Below are 22,572 nucleotides of genomic sequence, written 5' to 3'. Positions count from 1 at the left end.
AAAGATGGTTGCAAGTGTGTCTTAACACTTCCAGAAGTGACAAGGAAACACTTCCTGAAGTAGCCAGACTAAGCCCCATAGTGAAAGCTGATAGGAAGTGGCAGGTGTGCACGGATGATGACACCGATGGCCACAAGAGAACAGCCAACTGTCAGGGCTGGGGACACCAGGACTGGGATGGAGGACAGAAAAAAAAGAGTTTGAAATGAAAAGGTGGTGTTACAATAGGGGAAAAAAAGGTTGATACCAAAACAAAAGAAAATGTAGTTGGAGAATAATTGTTTTTATGTTAAATTATATATGTATATAGGATAATTAATGGGTTATATCCTTGTTAGACAGAGATGGGTTTGTCACATGCAGTGCATGCTCTACAACTGTGGTATTTACTGGCATAGGAAGCGGGGGAGTGGGGGACTGGGGTGGGGGGCATGAGCCTCCCTCCATTTTTTCAGATATTTTGCTTTATAATAGTGTAAAAGTGTGCCAACCCCCCCCCCCCCCACCACCACCACCACACACACACACACACACACACACTTTTTGGCACCTTCCTACATCACTGGTATTATTATCCTTTCTGTAGGATGCTGCATATATAAAAGATCTCTTGCATTGTATTTTGAAAAAACCAGAGATGTAGCAGAAATTTAAGATGTAAATCATAATATATTAGTGATATTAAAATTGAGCGAAATCCAAATAAGTGACATATTAGCATCATAAAACTTAAGGTCTGCATATCAGACATTTAAAAAAAAAGGAATCTTTAAGTTGTAGGATCTGTTCAAAGAATACTTTTGATATATATTGACGTTATATATGCAGCTGACAGACCAATCAAAATTGGTAGAAATTTGCAGCAATGTGTATGCTGTTGTCTGCTACATGTTTACTTAGTAGTTATATGTATAGTTTAATCAATAGATTGTACACAGTGAAAACCCTCTAAACCAGACATCCACAGGACATACGGACAGGGGCTTCAGAAAATGTTTTATTTAACGGCACACTCAACACATTTTATTTACGGTTATATGGCGTCAGACATATGGTTAAGGACCACACAGATTTTGAGAGGAAACCCGCTGTCGCCATTTCATGGGCTACTCTTTCCGATTAGCAGCAAGGGATCTTTTATTTGCGCTTCCCACAGGCAGGATAGCACAGACCATGGCCTTTGTTGAACCAGTTATGGATCACTGGTCGGTGCAAGTGGTTTACACCTACCCAATAAGCCTTGCGGAGCACTCACTCAGGGTTTGGAGTCGGTATCTAGATTAAAAATCCCATGCCTCGACTGGGATCCCAACCCAGTACCTACCAGCCTGTTGACTGATGGCCTAACCACAACCACACCGAGGCTGGTCAGGTGCTTCAGACCAACCAGAAAGACAAAAGTGGGACCGGCAAACATAATTTTGGTCTCAGAGATCTAGAATCTGTCCCAGACCAGGAAAAAAGGGCTTTTCCCCACCCCTGATATATATACTGTTGTATATATATATATATATATATATATATTAAGAAGTCCGGTTTTAAGGAGTATCTAGCTAGCTGATTTAGAGAGGTTACGTACTGTGCTGATATGTTTAAAAAGGGACCATGAAAAATATCCAGTTTTGAGGAAATTCTGGTTTACAGAGGGTCTTGTTTTGAGAGGTTTCACTGTATAACCATTGTTGTGTGTTCAGTTAATCACGAACAAAACCCATCACCCAAACATTTTTAAGAACTGTCTGTTGCATGTCTCTTTAAATTAAAGCGTCATGAAATATTAGCTTTTTGTGTGGTCTTGCTAAATTCGTTAATAGTTTATGCTTGCAAACATTTCCAGATTTATAGTAAACAAAGATGATGAGGTTTAATTTATATCCTACTATTGATGATTTAAGGTGTCATTTATTTCCTTTGGTACATACAGTGAAACCTGTCTAAACTGGACACTGAACAAACCAGAATCTTGTCAAGACTGGCAAATTTAAATATCAAGGACCTGAATTTTCTAAATTCTAAAATGCGACCCTCTATAAACACTGGATCCTGTCTAAACTGGACCATGAACAAACTGGATTCCTGTCAAGACCGACAAAGTTTCAATGACCTGAATTTTCTAAATTCTAACAGGCGACCCTCTATAAACACCGGATCTTGTCTAAATTGGATGAATATTAGGTCCCCGCCAGCATCCGGGTTTTTCAAGCGCTCGCTTGATGCGCGATCGGTTTGGGATCAATCCCCGTCGGTGGGCCATTGGGCTATTTATCGTTCTAGCCAGCTAGTGCACCACGACTGGTATATCAAAGGACATGGTATGTGCTATCCTGTCTGTGGGATGGTGCATGTAAAAGATCCATTGCTGCTAATTGGAAAGAGTAGCCCATAAATGTATTGTACCAAAACCAAAGAGTTCAAGCAGGATTTAAAAAAAAAAAAACTACAAATAGATTCACAATAACTTCATTGTACATCTGCCATTTTGAGTTTCGGTTCATGTTAACAGTCTGCCTGAATCCATCTGAGTTCTGTTACTTCTTGTTAAAGTCAACCGAAACACAATCTTGATGTTCTGGGTTCCACACATTTATTCTCATCTGTTTGGAAGGGTGGGAGGGCTGGAACAGACACAAGTCAGTTAATTGTCTTGACAGTTTACAAATGGAAACATTCAGTGTTAATTACTGTTTGCTTTCTTGACACTTGCAATCTAGATGTTATAGGTCTTTAACAAAAAAATGGATGTCTTTGCTCTCTTGACACTCGCAATCTAGATATTACAGGTCTTGAACAAAAAAAATGGATGTCTTTGCTCTCTTGACACTCACAATCTAGATATTACAGGTCTTGAACAAAAAAATGGATGTCTTTGCTCTCTTGACACTCGCAATCTAGATATTACAGGTCTTGAACAAAAAAAATGGATGTCTTTGCTCTCTTGACACTCACAATCTAGATATTACAGGTCTTGAACAAAAAAATGAATGTCTTTGCTCTCTTGACACTCGCAATCTAGATGTTATAGGTCTTGAACAAAAAAAATGGATGTCTTTGCTCTCTTGACACTCGCAATCTAGATATTACAGGTCTTGACCAAACAAAATGGATGTCTGCTCTCTTGACACTCACAATCTAGATGTTACAGGTCTTGAACCAAACAAATGGATGTCTTTGCTCTCTTGACACTCACAATCTAGATGTTACAGGTCTTGAACCAAACAAATGGATGTCTTTGCTCTCTTGACATTCGCAATCTAGATATTACAGGTCTCGACCCAAAAAAATTGATGTCTTTGCTCTCTTGACACTCGCAATCTAGATGTTACAGGTCTTGAACAAAAACAAATAGATGTCTGCTCTCTTGACACTCACAATCTAGATGTTATAGTTCAAGAACAAAATATGGATGTCTTTGCTCTCTTGACACTCACAATCTAGATATTACAGGTCTTGACCAAAAAAAATGGATGTCTTTGCTCTCTTGACACTCACAATCTAGATATTACAGGTCTTGACCAAAAAAAATTGATGTTTTTGCTCTCTTGACACTCACAATCTAGATATTACAGGTCTTGACCAAAACAAATGGATGTCTTTGCTCTCTTGACACTCACAATCTAGATATTACAGGTCTTGACCAAAAAAAATTGATGTTTTTGCTCTCTTGACACTCACAATCTAGATGTTACAGGTCTTAACACACAAAAAATGGATGATCATAATCATCATGTTGTATTGAAAGAAAAAAAATGGAATTTTGTTTTGGCACTGGAAGGTGATGATGCATGGTTGATGGCCTTAGTTTATTTTGTTTAACAACATCACTAGATCACATTGATTTATTAATCATTGGCTACTGGATGTCAAACATTTGGTAATTCTGACTCATAGTCATCAGAGGAAACCTGTTGCATTTTTCCATTAGCAGCAAGGGATATTTTATATGTACCATCCCACAAATAGGACAGCACATATCACAGCCTTTGACCAGTTGTATTAGTTGGAACAAAACACAAATCCCAATCAGTTGAATGGATCCACCGAGGTGGTTCAATCCTGGAATGCAAGCACCTCATGCAAGTGCTTACTCTACTGAGTTAATTAATACCACCTCAGATGTCTTAGAAGGTCATGATCATTGTTTTATTGAATAAAAAGAAAGGAATTTTGGTTTGGTAGTGGGCAGTGTAGTGATGATACATGTATGCATGGTTGAAAAGTTAAGTTTGTTTTGTTTAACAATACCAGTAGAACACATTAATTTATTAATCATTGGCTGTTGGATGTCAAACATTTGGTAATTCTGAAAACATACTATACTTGTTTCTGTTAGTAGCAAGGGATCTTTTATATGCACCATCTCACAGACAGCACAGCACATACCACTGCCTTTGATATATCAGTCTTGGTGCATTGATTAGAACGAGAAATAGCCTAATGGGGATCGATCCTAGACCGACCATGCATCAGGCGAGCGCTTTACCACTGGGCTATGTCTCAACCCTGCATGGTTGATGACCATAACTATACAAACCTTTGTGATGGGAATTAAGCTTGAAGCTCCTTCCCCTCCCTCAGTGAGCCTTACAACTGGTACTAATATATCAAAGGCCATGATATGTGCTGTCCTGTCTGTCGGAAAGTGCATATTATGAAAGATCTCTTGTCTCTTATTAAAATTTTCAAATGTTTCACATTCAATATTTGATGATTAATAAATAAATGGGCTCTATATAGTGGTGTCAAACATAATGAATAAACATTTTTATAAATTTTTAGTGTACAATAATTTTTTTGGTTAATCCAGACTGTTTGGTTGCTAGATTCAAGACCTTCCATACTGTTGGGGTCAGGATGTAGCCCAGTGGTAAAGCACTCGCTTGATGTACGGTTGGTCTAGGATCGACTACCCATCGGTGGGCTCATTGGACTATTTCTCGTTCCAGCCAGTGCACCACAACTGGTATATCAAAGGATATTGTATGTGCTATCCTGTCTGTGGGATGGTGCATATAAACGATCCCTTGCTGCTAATCGAAAAGAGTAGCCCATGAACTGCCAACAGCGGGTTTCCTCGCTTAATATCTGTGTGGTCCGTAACCATATGTCTGATGCCATATAACCGTAAATAAAATGTGTTGAGTGCATCATTAAATAAAACATTTCCTTCCTTCCATACTGCTGAATATAAGAGTTAATTAACTGTCATCTCATCACAACTAAACCATAGTACGGTAATCCAAGCTGAAAGTGCATAAACTGGTCAGAATACTGGATGCAAATATTTACCATAGCCATCAGTGGTTAACAATATAATCATTAATGGGATATTGTCTCACTGAACACTGTTGAAAGCATTGGGGGGGAAAAACTCGGGTATGAGATCCTTTATCACCATTTTGGTGAGTCTCCATTACCAGTCATGGTTTCACAAACACTGAGCTACAGTTATTCCATTGTTTGTCACACAGCAATCTGTTGTGTTATAATGACATCCAGTCAGATAAAACAAATTGCTTCTTGGTTTTTTCAACGGTACATCATTTTGGATAATGATCGACCATATCCGGAAACTGAATATCAGAATAAATGAATAAATTTATACACATGACATATTTTGCTTTGTTATTTCTGAGTCTGTAAGGTGGAATTCCTGTAGATTACCTACCAAGAATTAGGGAAGCAGTGTTTGTTGCACCACAACTTGGAACGTTTTAAATATAGCTATATGACATCTACCAAATATTTTGACACTTATGTTAGGCTCGGATTATCAACTGCCAGCATAAACTTGGCCAACTTTCTGCTGTCAAAACTTTAAGACTGTCCAGTTGCAAGTCTGAGAACTCTTCCAGCTCGATTCTCGATTCTTAGTTGTTAATCTGAGCGCACCTGCAGTCATAAGTTGGGAGTTATAAAAATTAAAACGTAACTGTCGAGTTGGCCAACTTCATTATAACAGTTGACAGCTGTGAGCCTAGAATTAGTTTATAGAGAGTGAAGAAGAATCTGCTGCCGCGTAGGCTACTCCCACTGAGTGGCAGCAAGAGATCTTTTATATGCATTTTCTCATAGACAGAAGAACACCACTGAGATAAAAACTGCTGCATCCACCAAGCGTGAAGAGCGGGTTGTAGCTCAGTGGTACAATGCTCAATTGATGTGCAGTCGGTCTGGGATCAATTGCCATCGGAGGGCCCATCACTCTCATTCCAGCCAGTACACCATGACTGGTATATCAAAGGCTGTGGTATGTGTTATCCTGTCTGTGGGATAGTGCGTATAACAGATCCCTTGCTGCTAATCGAAAAGAGTAGCCCTTCCTTCCACCAAGTCACGAAACTGCATGCATAGGTATATTTGTATTATTTAAACATGTAAAACAGACCGTCAACATTAATTTTCTTACCATCGAACACCATTCTCTGATATCGTTTGGGCTATATATGTTTTCTAAATCTCTCAGAAAAATATTACTCTTCATTTTGAAACCAAGAAGTGGTCTACTGTTTAAGAGGTTTCTGTTACATAGTATTTTAAAAACTTGTATGTTGTATGAAGGTGATTTTGAAATCAAGAAGTTGACTACAGGTTAACTGGTTTTATGTTAAAAAGACTTTGAAAAACTAGTATGTTGTATGGAAGCCACTGACACATACATTTATTAAAACTGTGGTTGTGTTTTTATTTCGCATCAACAAATGATGCTAAAATATGGAAGCCAAGCTTGTAACTTTAATGCCATCTCGTTTGACTTAACTATATTTCTGTCAGACACAAAATAGCCACAGAGTAAAAATATCCCCTTGATCTTCGATATGAATGTTCTGTATCCTTGATTTATACTGAAACCCAAAGAAGAAGTCTCTAATCTGTTAATGTGAGGTCTGGAGGTGGGGGGCGTGGGTCATAATACATCAATATTTGGAGGTTGAAAGAATACCACCGTTGGAGACCTTATAATACCCACCGCCTCAAATACATCATGATTTAGAGCCATGTATTAGCAGGGCAGGATGAACGAGTGATATTTAATACGGGGACCAACATACCTGGAGTGACTTTGAATGCATTTCAATGGTGCTTCGATGATCTCTCCACACCATTCATACTCTGTAGCAGCAGTTGGTTAACTACCTTATTATACGAATCACAATGGTCTTGTCCAGATCATTTTCACAATGAATTTTATAATGCTATGAGTTTCTATGGGGTGGATGACATTTTTATTTAAATAACAATGTGCACGACTGTTTTTCACAATCTCAAGGTGTCATAGTTGTGCACTTTTGTATGCTCTAGATACAATATACCACATGGTGATGCAGAAATCGTATAACATCCTATTTGTCCATCCCTTCTGTTCGTCCATCTGTCCATTTATGGGGTGTGTGTGTGGTCGAGTTGTGTCAAAATGGAACCAATAAATAAATATATAACTTTTGTTATGAATAATGATAAAACAAATATAAGAACATATTAATAAAACGTTTGTTTTGTTTAATGACACCACTAGAGCACATTGATTTGTTAATCACTTGCTATTGGATGTCAAACATTTAGTAATTCTGACATATAGTCTTAGAGAAGAAACCCCCTACTTTTTTTCATTAGAAGTAAGGGATCTTTTATATGCACTATCCCACAGACAGGATAGTACATACCACAGCTTTTGATATACCAGTTGTGGTGCTCTGGCTGGAACAAGAAATAGCCCAATGGGCCAACCGACTGGGATAGATCCCAGAATGACTGCGCATTAGGCGAGTGCTTTACCCCTGGACTACTTCCAGCCCCCAATATATTAATAAGTTTTAAACCTGTACCAACTCATAACATTTTTAGCAAAACATTTGAATGTAAATAAACACAAAACTTTTTAAAAATTACCATCATTTTGTATAGATTACCTGTAAATCTCCATTTCAATTCATGGATTACTGGAACAGCCCAGGTGGGCAGTTACAGCAGAATTGTTACTTATGTAACACTCAGATCAAAGGCACAAATACATGTACAATTACGTTATCTTATCTTTTCAAGCAGTTGCCTCCATCCCTGTTTCAAAAATTAGATTTAATCTATGCTATTTGGTGTCCCATTAAATTGTGAAGAAATTTGTATGAGTTGGCATGAGTTTAAAATTTAATATGTTTCTATACAAGTTTTAGTGTTATATTTCTTATAAAGTTACATAATGATGCATCAGTTCCCATTTGGTCAGTGCACTTCTGATGTGAAAGGGATTGAAAGTTGGACTATCCTGGATGCACTTGGGTATTTGTTTCCTGTTCCAACTTCTCTCTCTGCCCCTATCTCTATTTTCCCTCTCTCCTTTTCTCTGTTTTTTCTTTTTCTTTTCTCTCTTTATGCTGGTGTGTCGTTACACATTAATGTGCACAATGTAACAACAAACTCTTTTTCTTCTCCCTTCAACCCCCTAGTCTCTCTTTCTCTCTCACTCTCCATTCATTCTTTCTTTCCTTCCCTTGTTTGCTCTCTCTCTCTCTCTCTCTCTCTCTCTCTCTCTCTCTCTCTCTCTCTCTCTCTCTCTCTCTCTCTCTCTCTCTCTCTCTCTCTCTCTCTCTCTCCATCCATCCATCGTTATCTTCATCTCTGTCTCTGTCTCTGTCTTGACCAAGAGTCAAAATATCCATGTTAATTGCCAATTAGCTGTAGTTGAAATATATGGTGAGATGTCATTAAACAACCGTTCCATTCCTTTCCTGTCCATTCATGTCTGTTACCCATCCATGCATCACACAGCACAGAGAGAATGCATCAAGCCCATGGGCCGTAGAGATAAAACACATTTCTAGTTATAACCTGAACCAAGTTGGTAAAAACAAGAAATGTTTCTGCTCATTGATGAGAGGAATGATAACTGCATATGTATATTTACTACTATACTGAATAGCAAAAGAAACACGAGATCCAAAATAATAATGGAATTGTGTGCAATGATGGAGTTATAATTAAATTTAAAGTACAGTGAAACATCTCTAAACCGGACATACTCTGGACTAAGTAAAAAGTCTGGTTATAAGAGGTATCCGGTTTAGAGAGGTTCTCTTCTGTACAGATATTTAAAAAGGGGCAGCGAAAAAAAGTCCGGTTTTGAGGGAATTCCAGTTTACAGAGGGTCCGGTTTTGAGAGGTTTCACTGTATTATATATCAACTATCAATTCACAAAACTTGACAAATTACTCAATGAATGACAAATTACTCAATGAATGTATTGTTTTAATTTACAAACATGACCATTTCCACATAATTAATAAATAATGGGGTTTTTTAGAATTTGGATATAGATTTTTAAATTCTTGTGTTTCGTTTGCTGAAATTCAGTAAATATAGGTGTAAAGTTCTAAATGAGTTGGGATGCACTTGAACAGAAGATTTCTAAATGACAAAACAACCAGATAATCAAGTACATGCGCATACAGTTAGGTTTAGTCCATGGTGCATGCAGCCTTTAAACTTTATGGTCATTCTCTAGGTGTACCTATTCAAAAATGGAGGCGGGACATAGCCCAGTGGTAAAACGCCCGCTCGATGCGTGGTCGGTCTGGGATCGATCCCCATCGGTAGGCCCATTGGGCTATTTCTCGTTCTAGCCAATGCACCACGACTGGTATATCAAAGGTCATGGTATGTACTACCCTGTCTGTGGGATGATGCATATAAAAGATCCCTTGTTGCTAATCAAAAAGAGTAGCAAATGAAATGGCGACAGCAGGTTTCCTCTCTCAATATCTGTGTGGTCCTTAACCATATGTCTGATGCCATATAGCCGTAAATAAAATGTGTTGAGAGTGTTGTTGAATAAAATATTTCCTTCCTGTTCAAATTTTTTTTTTTTAATTCCACATTTATCTCTGGAATCACTTGAGATAACGGCTATATAGAAATTAATATTTCAAGCAAGAAACAATAGATATATGAACCTGTTGTACAACATTTCATTTGTCATAAAAGTCACTAAAACCAAAAATGATTCAGTGTTGAAAAAAGAGTACTATTAAGTGACAAACATTTTAATAATTATAATGAATGAATGAATGAATGAATGAATGAATGTTTAACACCCACATAGGCTACTGGGTGCCAGAAAAGGTAAGTACATGTACATGGAAATATTATTTACATTAAGAATAGAATGTGTATAATTATAAAGACAATTTCCTCTCTTTCCAGGTGTCGCATCAGCTCACAGAAGATCACACCGAGAGCGGCACCAGGAGCCACGGTTCGTAAAGTCGAAGCAGGTGAACATCACGGTTCGAGTTGGTGAGAATGCAATTCTCCCATGTGCTGTGGAGCACCTAGGAACCAAACAGGTTGGTAGAATGTGCCCTTGGCTTCTTGTGTTGATCACAAACACTGTCTAATGGTAATCTACAAAATGATCTTTTCTAAGCATGGATCTGATATTTACAGAATACATGAGAAGGATTTGCACTGGCAGAATATCTGTATGAGGTGTGAGAGGTCGCAAGATCAATCCCCTTGAGCAGATATCGGTTGGGTTTTTTTGAGCAGGGTTTGTTAAAAGCTGTGGTATATGCTCCGTTTTGTATTTACAGTGAAACCTGTCTAAACTGGATCATGTCCAGGACCTAATATTTATCCCATTTAGTCAGGATATGATGTTTAGAGAGTCACGTTTTATAATTTAGAAAATTCAGGACCATGAAACTTGGCCAGTTTTGACAATTCTAGTTTGTTCAGAATCTGGTTTAGACAGGTTTCACTTGTATATAGTGCTCATATAGAAGCTGTTATAAGCTTTAACAAAACACAAACCCAGGATCATATGTATTAATATGAGCTGTCTGGGTGTTCTAAGGAAAGATTACTTTTCTTTATGTGTCATGTATGATAGTGTACATTACAATACTTTATTACATACCTATTCAATCTTACTATAGTAATAAAGTTATTTTTAAACCATGTGATAAATTTATCTTTTATTGCACATATACATGTATGTGTTCTGGACCAGAACTTTGTTTTATTAGGAATTCCCTTTTTATTTTTATTGGTTTTCAGTGCCTTTTAGTTACTTATGTCATATGTGATTTACAAATTACATCACATATTATTTAAAACTTACGGATTGCCACAAAGAATGATATTCTTAACGATAAGTAAATCTATCAAAGGAGTATGGATCATAGATTTAGGAAAGTGTAATTATGTCATATCTTTTGACATTATTATTATTTTTTTTTTTTTAAAGCCAAATAGAAGGTACCGGTACCGTATGTAATAAATACAAAACTTAACATATGTTGTTCTCTCTTCCTATTTATTGAGCAAGAATTTTGAGCACGAATATATCTCTCACCTGCTACATGGTCTTGTGGTATATATTCTTCTGAAAAATAAACTTGTACATTAATCTGTCGTGGAGAGGCAGTCCAGACTACTGAACTGTGTCCCCAAGGCAAGTGTGCTTGAACCATATTTGGATATATAGGCATATAAAATATTTATAAGTAAGTAATTAAATAAAGTGAAAACAATGCATGTGAAATTCTGTTTTTTACACACCTATTGGTGAGAACATTATGTGTTATTTATGATTACACATACTCGTTAGCACATGTATGTGTGTTAACAATTTCAAGACATTCGACTGGCTTCTCTTAGGTGATGACCAGATCACTGCAATGCCATACGTCCAATAAAAAAACAGCGCCATGGAAATCAATTACATTGTGAATCATAGTTAACCTGCCAATCATGTGTCTGTGATGCGTAAGTCAGCTACAAGTGCAACAGCTGTAAATAACTTTCAGTTAAAAAAGATGTTAAAATTTGCTTAAAACCTGGTTTTTGAGGATATGTAAGAAATAGAATAATACATTTGTGTCCATTAAATACTATCTCACAACTCGTTTAAAAAGTGCAACAGCTGTAAATAACTTTTAGTTGAAAAAGATGTTAAAATTTGCTTAAAACCTGGTTTTTGAGGATATGTAAGAAATAGAATAATACATTTGTGTCCATTAAATACTATCTCACAACTCATTTAAAAATGTATCGAACTCGCTTTCACTCATTAGATACACAAATGTACATTTTAAAACAACTTGTGAGATAAATGGTATCTAACAGCCACTCATGTATTATTCTCTATATACATGTACATGTAGTACATGTATATATTGCCTGTTTTTAAAGCTACTACCTCTCCCTAGAAACATCCTGAGTCCGATCCTACATGTTATGTGGTAGTTACACCTAACGAGCATTAATTAACATTAATGTTCTTCGTGCTTATAGTACATTTCAGTGGAATCAAATTGCAGCAGAAACATCAAATACAGTTCCAAACCCATCTGCTTCATTCTGGCTGCATTTGTCACAGTTGGTTTGGCAGCACTGTCATTAGCAACCATCGTGTGTGAATATTTTATCTTGGTTTTATGGCCCACTTCACTGGACATAAAACACAAATGAACACCGAAGTCTATTACCTTGTACTGGAAAACAAACCCTAACTATGACATCTTTATTTTCTGGAATTTCCTCTATTTTATTGTGTTGAGAATTGAATTTCAAACTGAAGGGTCACAAATCTGTAAGGATTTCCTTTTCCACGTGCCGGTATAATAACTCGGAATCAAGGCGAACCATTAACAAGGATGTCGCGGCCTTCAATAAAAACGTGTTACATCGTTCACCGAAGGGTGCATTTTGTCGGAAAAGTCATTTGCGATTTGCATACAGCACTAAACATCTGAAGAGCAGTGATAAGGGGATTATTTTCTCATTGTGAGATTCGGTTAGATGTCGGATTTTTGCGGCTCTTGGTGGCTAAACTTACAGCGTAATTTAATTTTGCGCTTCATGCCGTAACCAGTAAACATGATTATGCATCTTCAAAAATTACGATCAAACAGAAGTTTATAATTCAAGGTGAAAACTGTGAAAAAAAGATTTAATTATTAATTAAAAAAGTATAGCCTTTATGCAATTGATATGTGCTTCTTTGAGCGTACTTCAGTTAGTTAATTTCCTACAGTCTAAGATTAGATTTAGTATTAAATGTCAGTGAGCGATACTGTTACTGATGTAACTCAGTGATAGAGTTGCGTGCATGATGTATGATAGATCCTAAGATCAATTGCCCTTAGAGGACTTTTGTTAGTGTTGTTTGGGTTTTTTCAATCCCTTTTTAGTTAACTGTTGACTTTTTATATTAATGTTGATCATCACTTTAGATTTGCCCTTATCCTAGTTTGACACCCAATAGCTGATGTATTTTTCATGCTGGGGTGTTGTTAAACATTCATTCATTCATATTTCAATCCCAAAACTGTCTTATGTTAAGGAAAGGAGGGCCTGTGGAGTGTATTTAAAAGGGGAGAACTGTCAATGTGATTTGAAAGTGAGGGGAGTGGTCAGTACATTGGCCCAGGGGAGAAAAATTTTAAGGACCAAAAGGGCCTGACCTGTTAAAAGGGGATTCAGGGGCATGGTCCCCTCAGAACACGTTGAATTTTAAATGTTCAAATATGGCATTTCCAGCATTCTGAGCACAACAACACAGAAAAGTGGGGGTTGGGGAGTTAAAGTTTGTTTTGTTTAATGAAACCACTGCATGGAGCGCATTTGGTAATTTTGAGGGAGGTGAGGGAATAGCACCCGTGGCCATCACCTGTCTTTGTACTTTCAATCAAAGAAATAGTATTAGTGAAAAAATCAAATGATTCAAACTGGGTTGACTGTTATATCAGCTGTCACATTCACAGGTGGGCGAGAGAGGCTAAGTGTGGTTTGTGCTAATGAAGACACTTTACCTATACTGGTGAAGTCTCTGCAAGACTTAGTAAAATTGATCTTAATAGTGGGGTGGTCTTAATTAATAACATCCTCACTGATATATAGTGAAACTCCGATATTACAGACATCAGCAAGACTTGGTAAAATTGATCTTAATAGTGGGGTGGTCTTAATTAATAACATCCTCACTGATATATAGTGAAACTCCGATATTATGGACATCAGCAAGACTTAGTAAAATTGATCTTAATAGTGGGGTGGTCTTAATTAATATTGAATTATCAATATTAATCATGATGATTTTTGAGTACGTTGAATATCATCAACTTTGTCTCAACTGATTAAATGAACAGGTGACAGTGGTGATTACACTGAACTACAAGAAATATCAAGTATCAAGCTTACATGTACTTTTGTTATTTGTAAGCCGGGACCTGTCATTTTCTCATTCATTAATTTACATAACAGAGATTAACAGCTTCCGACAAACAGCATTCTTCCAGGGTTTTGGACTGTCGATCTGTTGACGATTAATACAAACACATGACTTGTGTCACATGACTACATGTTCACAGCTAATCATTGCATATTTGTGCAATAGCTATAATATATTCAACTGTAAGTTACAAAATCAAATGACTATATGTTCCATACATTTTTAGAAATTATCATGTCCTTATTTGTAAGTTAGTTACTTGTTAGTACAAACTACCCTCGGTGGTGTTGTGGTTAAGCCATCGGACATAAGGCTGGTAGGTACAGAGTTAGCAGCCCAGTACCGGCTCCCACCCAGAGTGAGTTTTAACGACTCAATGGGTAGGTATAAGACCACTATACACCCTCATCTTTCTCACTAACTACTAACAACGAGCCCACTGTCTGGACAGATAACCCAGATAGCTGAGATGTGTGCCCAGGACAACATGCTTGAACCTTAATTGGATATAGGCACGAAAATAAGTTCAAATGAAATGTACTTCCAGTTAACTCAAAATAAGACTTGACAATCACATGAAATTAACTTCAAAACCATGGAAGAAAGAGGGAAATGTATTATTTAATGACGCACTCAGCACATTTTATTTACGGTTATATGGCATCAGACATATGGTTAAGAACCACACAGATATTGAGTGAGGAAACCTGCTGTCGCCACTTCATGGGCTACTCTTTTTCGATTAGCAGCAAGGGATCTTTTATATGCACCATCCCACAGACACGGTAGTATATACCACAGCCTTTGATATATCAGTCATTATGTACTGTCTAGAATGAGAAATAGCCCAATGGGCCCACTGACGGGGATCGATCCCACAATGACCGTGCATTGAGTGAGCGCTGTACCATTGGGCTACGTCCCACTCCCCATTGTTGAAAAAACCTTCATGTGACAATACTATCACATTTATATTTTGTGTGATATACCAAAGCTTAAATTGCATTACCAACTTTACGAAAACTGGCATTTATGAGGCCTTTGCGAAAACATTTTGTCCCATATGACCAAAAGATATGGTCATAAAAAAGCAAATGAACAAAGCTTCTACAAGCATACGTGTAAAACATGTAGTGCAAATTCTACAAAAATAATTTTAAAATTACAATTCACCATACATTTGAAACTTTTATTTTTTAGAATATTAAAGAAAAATGCTAATAAAACATGAATTACCAACTTAATAATAAATATTACAACACGATTATCAATAATTATACCTGTATTTAATATGGCTCATCACTCTGCTCAGTTCCCTGATTGTTTTTCCCTATCCCAACTAGTGCCCCATGACTGGTATATCAAAAGCTGTTGTATTTTACTGTCCAGTCTGTGGGAAAGTGCATATAGAAGATCTCCGTCTATTAATGGTCCCATCTGTGAGCCCATTGGGCTATTTCTCGTTCCAGCCAGTGCTCCACAACTGGTGTAACAAAGGCTGTGGTATGTACTATCCTGCCTGTGGGATGGTGCATATAAAAGATCCCTTGCTGCTAGTCGAAAAGAGTAGCTCATGAAGTGGCGACAGTGGATTTCTTCTCTCAATATTTGTGTGGTGCTTAACCATATGTCTGACACCATATAACCGTAAATAAAATGTGTTGAGTGCGTTGTTAAATAAAACATTTCCTACCTTCCTTCCTGTCTATTAATGGAAAAATGTAGCAGGTTTTTTCTAGACTATGGGTCAAAATTACCAAATGTTTGACATTCATTAATCATTGATTAAGAAATCAATGTGCTCTAGTGGTGTCGTTAAACAAAACATACATAACTTTTATTACTCTGCATATTTACAAATGGGATGATGTACCCTACGTGTAAAACAGAATTTTCTACACCCATTCAAGGGCTGTAGCTACAAGTAATTCAGTTCATTGATCAAGAAGACATTTTGTAAGTCTCCTAATTCCCTTATTTACAACTAGAACTGATTGTACATGCATGAAGCAACATCAAAAGAAATGGAGGGGAAAAAACATTATAATGAAACCTGATATATTTGTAACTGTCTGGATTAATACTCTGTGGAGGTACAGGTGACTAAGAACATACACATGTATGCATCGAGTTTATCCGGTTCGGTGAATATTTCTCTTAATAAACCAGATAACAATCTACGATGCAGGATTGGGTTTTTACCTTCAGGAAATCATTCGGTTACGCCATGCATATCCATGTTAATAACATGTTTTTCAAAGCAAAATATCAGCAACTCAATCTGCTGGTTAATTCAGTGCATATGCCTTTTATAATCTTGTTGCGTAGACTGTGTGTATATATGTGTGATTAATGAACTTGCAGAATACCTTGAACTATTTTTACTATTGACGTTGTTAATGCAACAGCAACATTTGATAAATACCAAATTGGTATGAAATTGCGTTTTTTGTTTTATTAACTTGTACAAAAGAGATGGGTATACATTTGTGTATGTCAGCTTACGGTTATAGCAAATACAGATGATTAAATCATTTGATAAATACCAAATTGATATGAACTTGCGTTTTTTGTTTTGTTAACGTGTACAAAAGAGATGTGTATACATTTGTGTATGTCAGCTTACGGTTATAGCAAATACAGATGATTAAATCCTATAAATGCAGTGGTGTTTGCTCTGAATACTTGATAAATGAATGGAAAACAAAAACAGTACGTTAATAGCTTTTGATATACTGCATGCATGTTCCATTATTCAATATATACTCATGGAAAAATGTCCTATACAATACACGTATAGCTCAATATACAAGTTATTTATTTAACGGTATATAATGAAGGGAAAATTAAATTCTTTTCATTGCGTTGCGTTATACTTTAGCATGCTCATATACCACGAAGGTTTCGAACATGTCTGCCCCAGGGTTCGGTCTCTGGGAAGCCAGGGGCCCAATCCGGGGCAGAATCAATTGTTTTCATAAATTATTTATTGGTTATTCTTAAGCATTATGAGACAAGTTGTACACTATGGTGTGTTTACACGAGTTACAAGAATTTCAACCATTTATAAACTTTACACTTGGTTTAAGACCATTTTATTTGATGAATCGGAACTTAGTTCTGCGAGTATATTTGTTAAAAACACAATGATGGATGAATGAATGCATGAATGAGGGAACAAATGAATATTTAACTATTACGCCAGCATGGAAATTATACTGGCTAATTCAGTGTTGAACAAAACCTTGATAATGAAAAAAAAGGTGTACTTGCTAAATATTTAACTGAGGTAACTATTTTAGCTAGCTATAGTGTGATTGGATCCACTGTGTATTTAAATATTGTTTGGCACATTGAATAGATGCTTTTTACTTTTCTAGAGGTGGGGCGTAGCCCAGTGGTACAGCATTTGCTTGATGTGCGGTCGATCTGGGATCGATCCCCATCGGTGGGCCCATTGGGCTATTTCTCGCCCCAGCCAGTGCACCACGACTGGTATATCAAAGGCCATGGTATGTGTTACGTGTCTGTGAGATGGTGCATATAAAAGATTTTTGCTACTAATCGAAAAGAGTAGCCCATGAAGTGTTGACAACGGATTTCCTCTCTCAGTATATTTGTGTGGTCCTTAACCATATTTATTTTCTAATTTTTTTTTTTTTTTTTCGTACATACGTAATTATTTGAAGACAAAATTCAGTTTGGGCTTCTTACAGATATTAAGACGACCAGAAATACATTGAATATACGGACACTGATTTTCTAAATAGGAACATATATTTAATATGTAAGTTTAATTGTAGAAATATTTTATTTGTCGGAAACATCTTACAATGCAGCAAACTCAGGAATGTCCCTTTAATGGACTAAGTAGGGGTTTTTTCTCCATCTCATGGTATGTACTGTGGTCTCTTTGGCAAAGTGCATATAATTTTTTTTTTTTTAAATCCCTTGCTTATTTTTCAAAAAAAGAAGAAAGAAATGTTTTATTTAACAACACACTCAACACATTTTATTTATGGTTATATGGCATCAAACATATTGTTATAGACCACACAGATAATGAGAGAGGAAACCCACTGTTGCCACTTCATGGGCTACTCTTTTCGATTAGCAGCAAGGGATCTTTTATATGCACCATCCCACAGACAGGGTAGTACATACTACGGCCTTTGATATATTAGTCGTGATACACTGGCTGGAACGAAAAATAGCCCAATGGGGCCCACCGAAGGGGATTGATCCCAGACCGACCGTGCATCGAGCAAGCGCTGTACAACTGGGCTACACCCCGCTCCTATTTTTCAAATGAGTAGCATATGTGGGGAGAGTAAGTTTTCCTTATTCTCTAGATCATTTAAAATTTTTATTTAAACATTTGTCAGACACAAAATTAATATTCTTAGTTTAAAATGTGTCCAGTGTCATTGAACAAATATTCCTTACCTTTCCATTTCCATTATAGCAGAAAGAAATAGGCAAAACATCAAAGTAAATATGTAAATACTTCTGATGACATTGTTACAATACAGATCTACAACTCTGACTGAAATACATCAATCAGAACGATAATTAATTCTTTTTTCACGAGACAGAATAAGGAATTGTAGTTTATCACAAAGATGGAGTGACTTGGAATAAGAGAATCAACATGAATAATTTATACTTCACAAATACATCATCTCAGCTAGACATCTTCTGCTGCCATTGTGGTAGAAGGTTCTTAACACTAATCCGAGGGGTTTGGAGGATATGGGAACTAGTTGTGTATGGTAATTGGCCAAGTGTTGCCAGCCCAAAATGTCTTGAACTTGCTGTTCTGACGGACTTCTTGTCTGTATTTATAGTCCATCACAATATGAGAGACACAAGTTTTCAGTAACAAACATTCAGATTTTTTGTGATGAGGAACAGGAATTGATTCAGAAGTAGAGTGCAATAAGGTGCAATATTACAGGGTCTCAGTTCCTTGCTATTATGGTATAGAGAAGTTAAGGAGAGAAAAAGAATATCTACCGTAATTAATGTTTCAAAAGATTTTAAACTATTGCTATTTGGTCTCTAAAATACATGTATGTTTAGTTCAAGAGAGTGAGAGTGTGTGTGTGAGAGAGAGAGAGAGAAAGTGAGAGAGTGTGTGTGTGAGAGAGAGAGAAAGGAAAAGTGAGTGTGTGTGTGTGTGAGAGAGAGAAAGGAAAAGTGAGTGTGTGTGTGTGTGTGTGAGAGAGACAGAGAGATCGCACCTGCTGGCACCACAGAGATCACTTCTGAAAAAGCAGTGCTCAAGAGATCTCTTATATGTATTTTCTCATTGGCAGGGCAGTACATACCAAGGCTCTTGATGAATCAGTTATGTAGCACTGGTTGGGATGGGGAGAAAACTTAAGTTCATCGAGGGTAATTGGTCCTGCATTCCATCACACTTGATTGATTGATTTCAACTTATTTTCGTGCTTATATCCAATTACGGTTCAAGCACGCTGTCTTGGGCACACACCTCAGCTATCTGGGCTGCCTGTCCAGGACAGTGGGTTAGTTGTTAGTTTAGTTTGTTAGTGGTTAGTGAGAGAGAAGAGGGTGTAGTGGCCTTATACCTACCCACTGAGCCCTTAAGAGCTCGCTCTGGGTTGGAGTCGGTACCAGGCAGTGAACCCTGTACCTACCAGCCTGTAGTCCGATGGCTTAACCACTGCGCCATTGAGGCCAGTATCACACTTGAAGCCTAGAAAATACACACATGGCATAAAACATATTTACAAATGATATTGTTTTAACAAATGTTGCTTGAGTCTTTATTTAAAAACAGCAGTACAGTTTGTATTTTTGTCGATGATCAAATAGCTTTAGGTAATTGATTCCAAAGTATTGGTCCAGAGGATTTTAAAGCATTTTTAAATAAAGACATTTTAGGTCTTGGAATAAATAGATTTCCATCCTCTACATTTCTAATGTTGTAAGGATTGTTTTCTCCAACATATATTAATTCATTTTATAAATTTGTAAACATCTTTGATAGAAAGAAAGAAAGAAATGTTTTATTTAACGATGCACTAAACACATTTTATTTACGGTTATATGGCGTCAGACATATGGTTAATGACCATACAGATATTGAGAGAGGAAACCCGCTGTCGCCACTTCATGGGCTATTTTTGATCAGCTGCAAGGGATCTTTTATATGCACCATCCCACAGACAGGGTAGTATATACCACAGCCTTTGATATACCAGTCGTGGTGCACTGGCTGGAATGAGAAATAGCACAATGGGGCCACCGACAGGGATCGATCTCACACCGACCACGCATTGAGCGAGCGCTGTACCATTGGGCTACGTCTCGCCCCCACATCTTTGATAGTGTAACCAAAAATATAGTTGAGTACAACTCAGATAATGAGAGTGGATACCTTCCTCCGCCTTGAACTGGTCTACTCTTTCCGATCTTTTAAATGCAGCATTCCACAGACAGGATGGTACATATCACGGCCTTTATTACACCAGCTGTGGAGCACTGGATGGAGCAGCAATAGCCCAGTGGGACCACCAATTATTTTGTTTAATAAGCTCATTGGCTTGAATTGTTAGGATGTTGATTATTCAACTCGTTTTTTGTTGATTGTGGATGTAAACATTTGAATATTTCGGTATGGGGGAAAACTTGACCAATTTGTAGTCATCATCATTGCATGCCTATAGGAATAACTAATTCCTTTAGCTGAAAAACTAGTTTTTTTATTGATTCTCAACTGAGAATTGCAGTCCATTCATATCATCAGGAAAGCAAAATCCTTTTTTTATTTGCATTCAATGATTTTCTTTCGATCTTTGATGACTGTAATTTAGATTTTCTGCTAACTGTTCATTGGGGAAATCTCCCCGAAAGGCCAGGAGGGTTATCTCCCCTACATTAAGGGATTATTGTCAAGTTTGCATAGAGAGTTCACTTGCACATGAAATATTACACTGCTGTCAGAATGAAATAAGCATTGATTAGTTTCTGCCTCAAGCAGTACAATACTTACTGTATAAACACTGAATAAAGAAATAACTTTTTACTATATTATGTCTTTTGTTATGAGCTTGGTAAGCTGGGGAAATAGTTTTAATGTTTCATAATCGTTCTGAAACCTCATAAAGAGGTTTTTTGTTGTGTTTTAATCCCAAAATGTCTTAATTCTGCAGTGGAAGAAGTTTGTTTAAAGCTTCTCCATTTACCCCTCCCCGCTGCACAATTTAGCCAGTGTTCCTTAGCTACATAGCAATGGCAATGGCCATCATCTTTGTCTGTGACGAAGTATATAAAAACATTTTTAGTCAGCATGGTTGCCTTGGTTTCAATGGCAGATGAAAAGTCCAAAAATGTATCAATACACCAAAATTTTGGGTTTTGTTATGCAGTATTTTTTTTTTTTTTTTTTAATTTTTTTTTTTTAAAGTGCAATCAAGTAACTAATGGATGCACATGTATGGAGGAAACCAAAAACACAATTTCAACCTGGCATAGCCTAAGAATTAAGCATTCAGTAATCTTCCCATATGTCGTCAGTATTCAAACATCCAGGCAAATGGAAAACAGAATGAATGTTTCTTCAATGACACCCCAGCCCATTGTTCAGTCACTAACAGATTTTGTATCTAGAAAGGAATGGAATGTTTGTATAACAACACCTTAGCACATTATGTAATTAAAATTAATTGCTATTAAATTAAGATTCAGTATACTGGAAACATCATGTCATATAACTCTGAATATTTTAATGGTATTATTATATAAAACCACTCACGTTGAAGGTAGTAGCATTAAGTAATCATTGATGTGCATTTCTACATGGTTGGTTGATTAATTAGGTCAGCAGAATATATATATATGTCAAAAGGTCACCATTTGTTACTGATGCCTAAAATCTGAGTCATTTTCTTTGGTCAACCTCTCATTTTTATAAAATGTGGTTTATATTTTGTTGGTCATGGTGTCTAGCTGTATCTGTCTGACTGTTTGTTATAACTATTTTTGTTATTAAAATGGAGGAAAATTGGGGAACCCTTTTGACAGAATGAATTCATAAAGAAACTTTTTTTGGATGGCTCAGTTTGTGGAGTTTTTTTCTTGGTTTTAAAAAGCTTTTGTTTTAATGTTTTGTGGTACACAAATTTATCGTATTCTAAATATATCAACTGCCAAATAACTTTGGTCAGTGACTTTAAAGGCTGTATCTACCTGCATATGTATGTACCATATTCCACCCTTCACTATTTATAAACCATTAATTTTAAAGCAAGTCACGCTGTGAATTAAATTTTGTTTTACAAATTAAAAGTACTGGTATATACATTAATAAAATATG

The 22,572-nt window shown here is 36.7% G+C and overlaps 1 protein-coding gene across 1 annotated transcript in view; it reads left to right on the top strand.

The window, feature by feature from the left end:
- LOC121385750 (zwei Ig domain protein zig-8-like) overlaps positions 1–22,572 on the top strand; it is an 81,006-nt gene that overhangs the window by 40,027 nt on the left and 18,407 nt on the right. The window contains exon 2 of the mRNA XM_041516521.1: positions 10,196–10,338. Within this exon, the coding sequence (XP_041372455.1) occupies positions 10,196–10,338 (143 nt within the window). The remainder of the gene's footprint in view (positions 1–10,195; positions 10,339–22,572) is intronic.

Source organism: Gigantopelta aegis, chromosome 2 (genome assembly GCF_016097555.1).
Source record: "Gigantopelta aegis isolate Gae_Host chromosome 2, Gae_host_genome, whole genome shotgun sequence".
NCBI lineage: Eukaryota > Metazoa > Mollusca > Gastropoda > Neomphalida > Peltospiridae > Gigantopelta > Gigantopelta aegis.
This window is presented reverse-complemented; position numbering and strand designations above follow the sequence as displayed.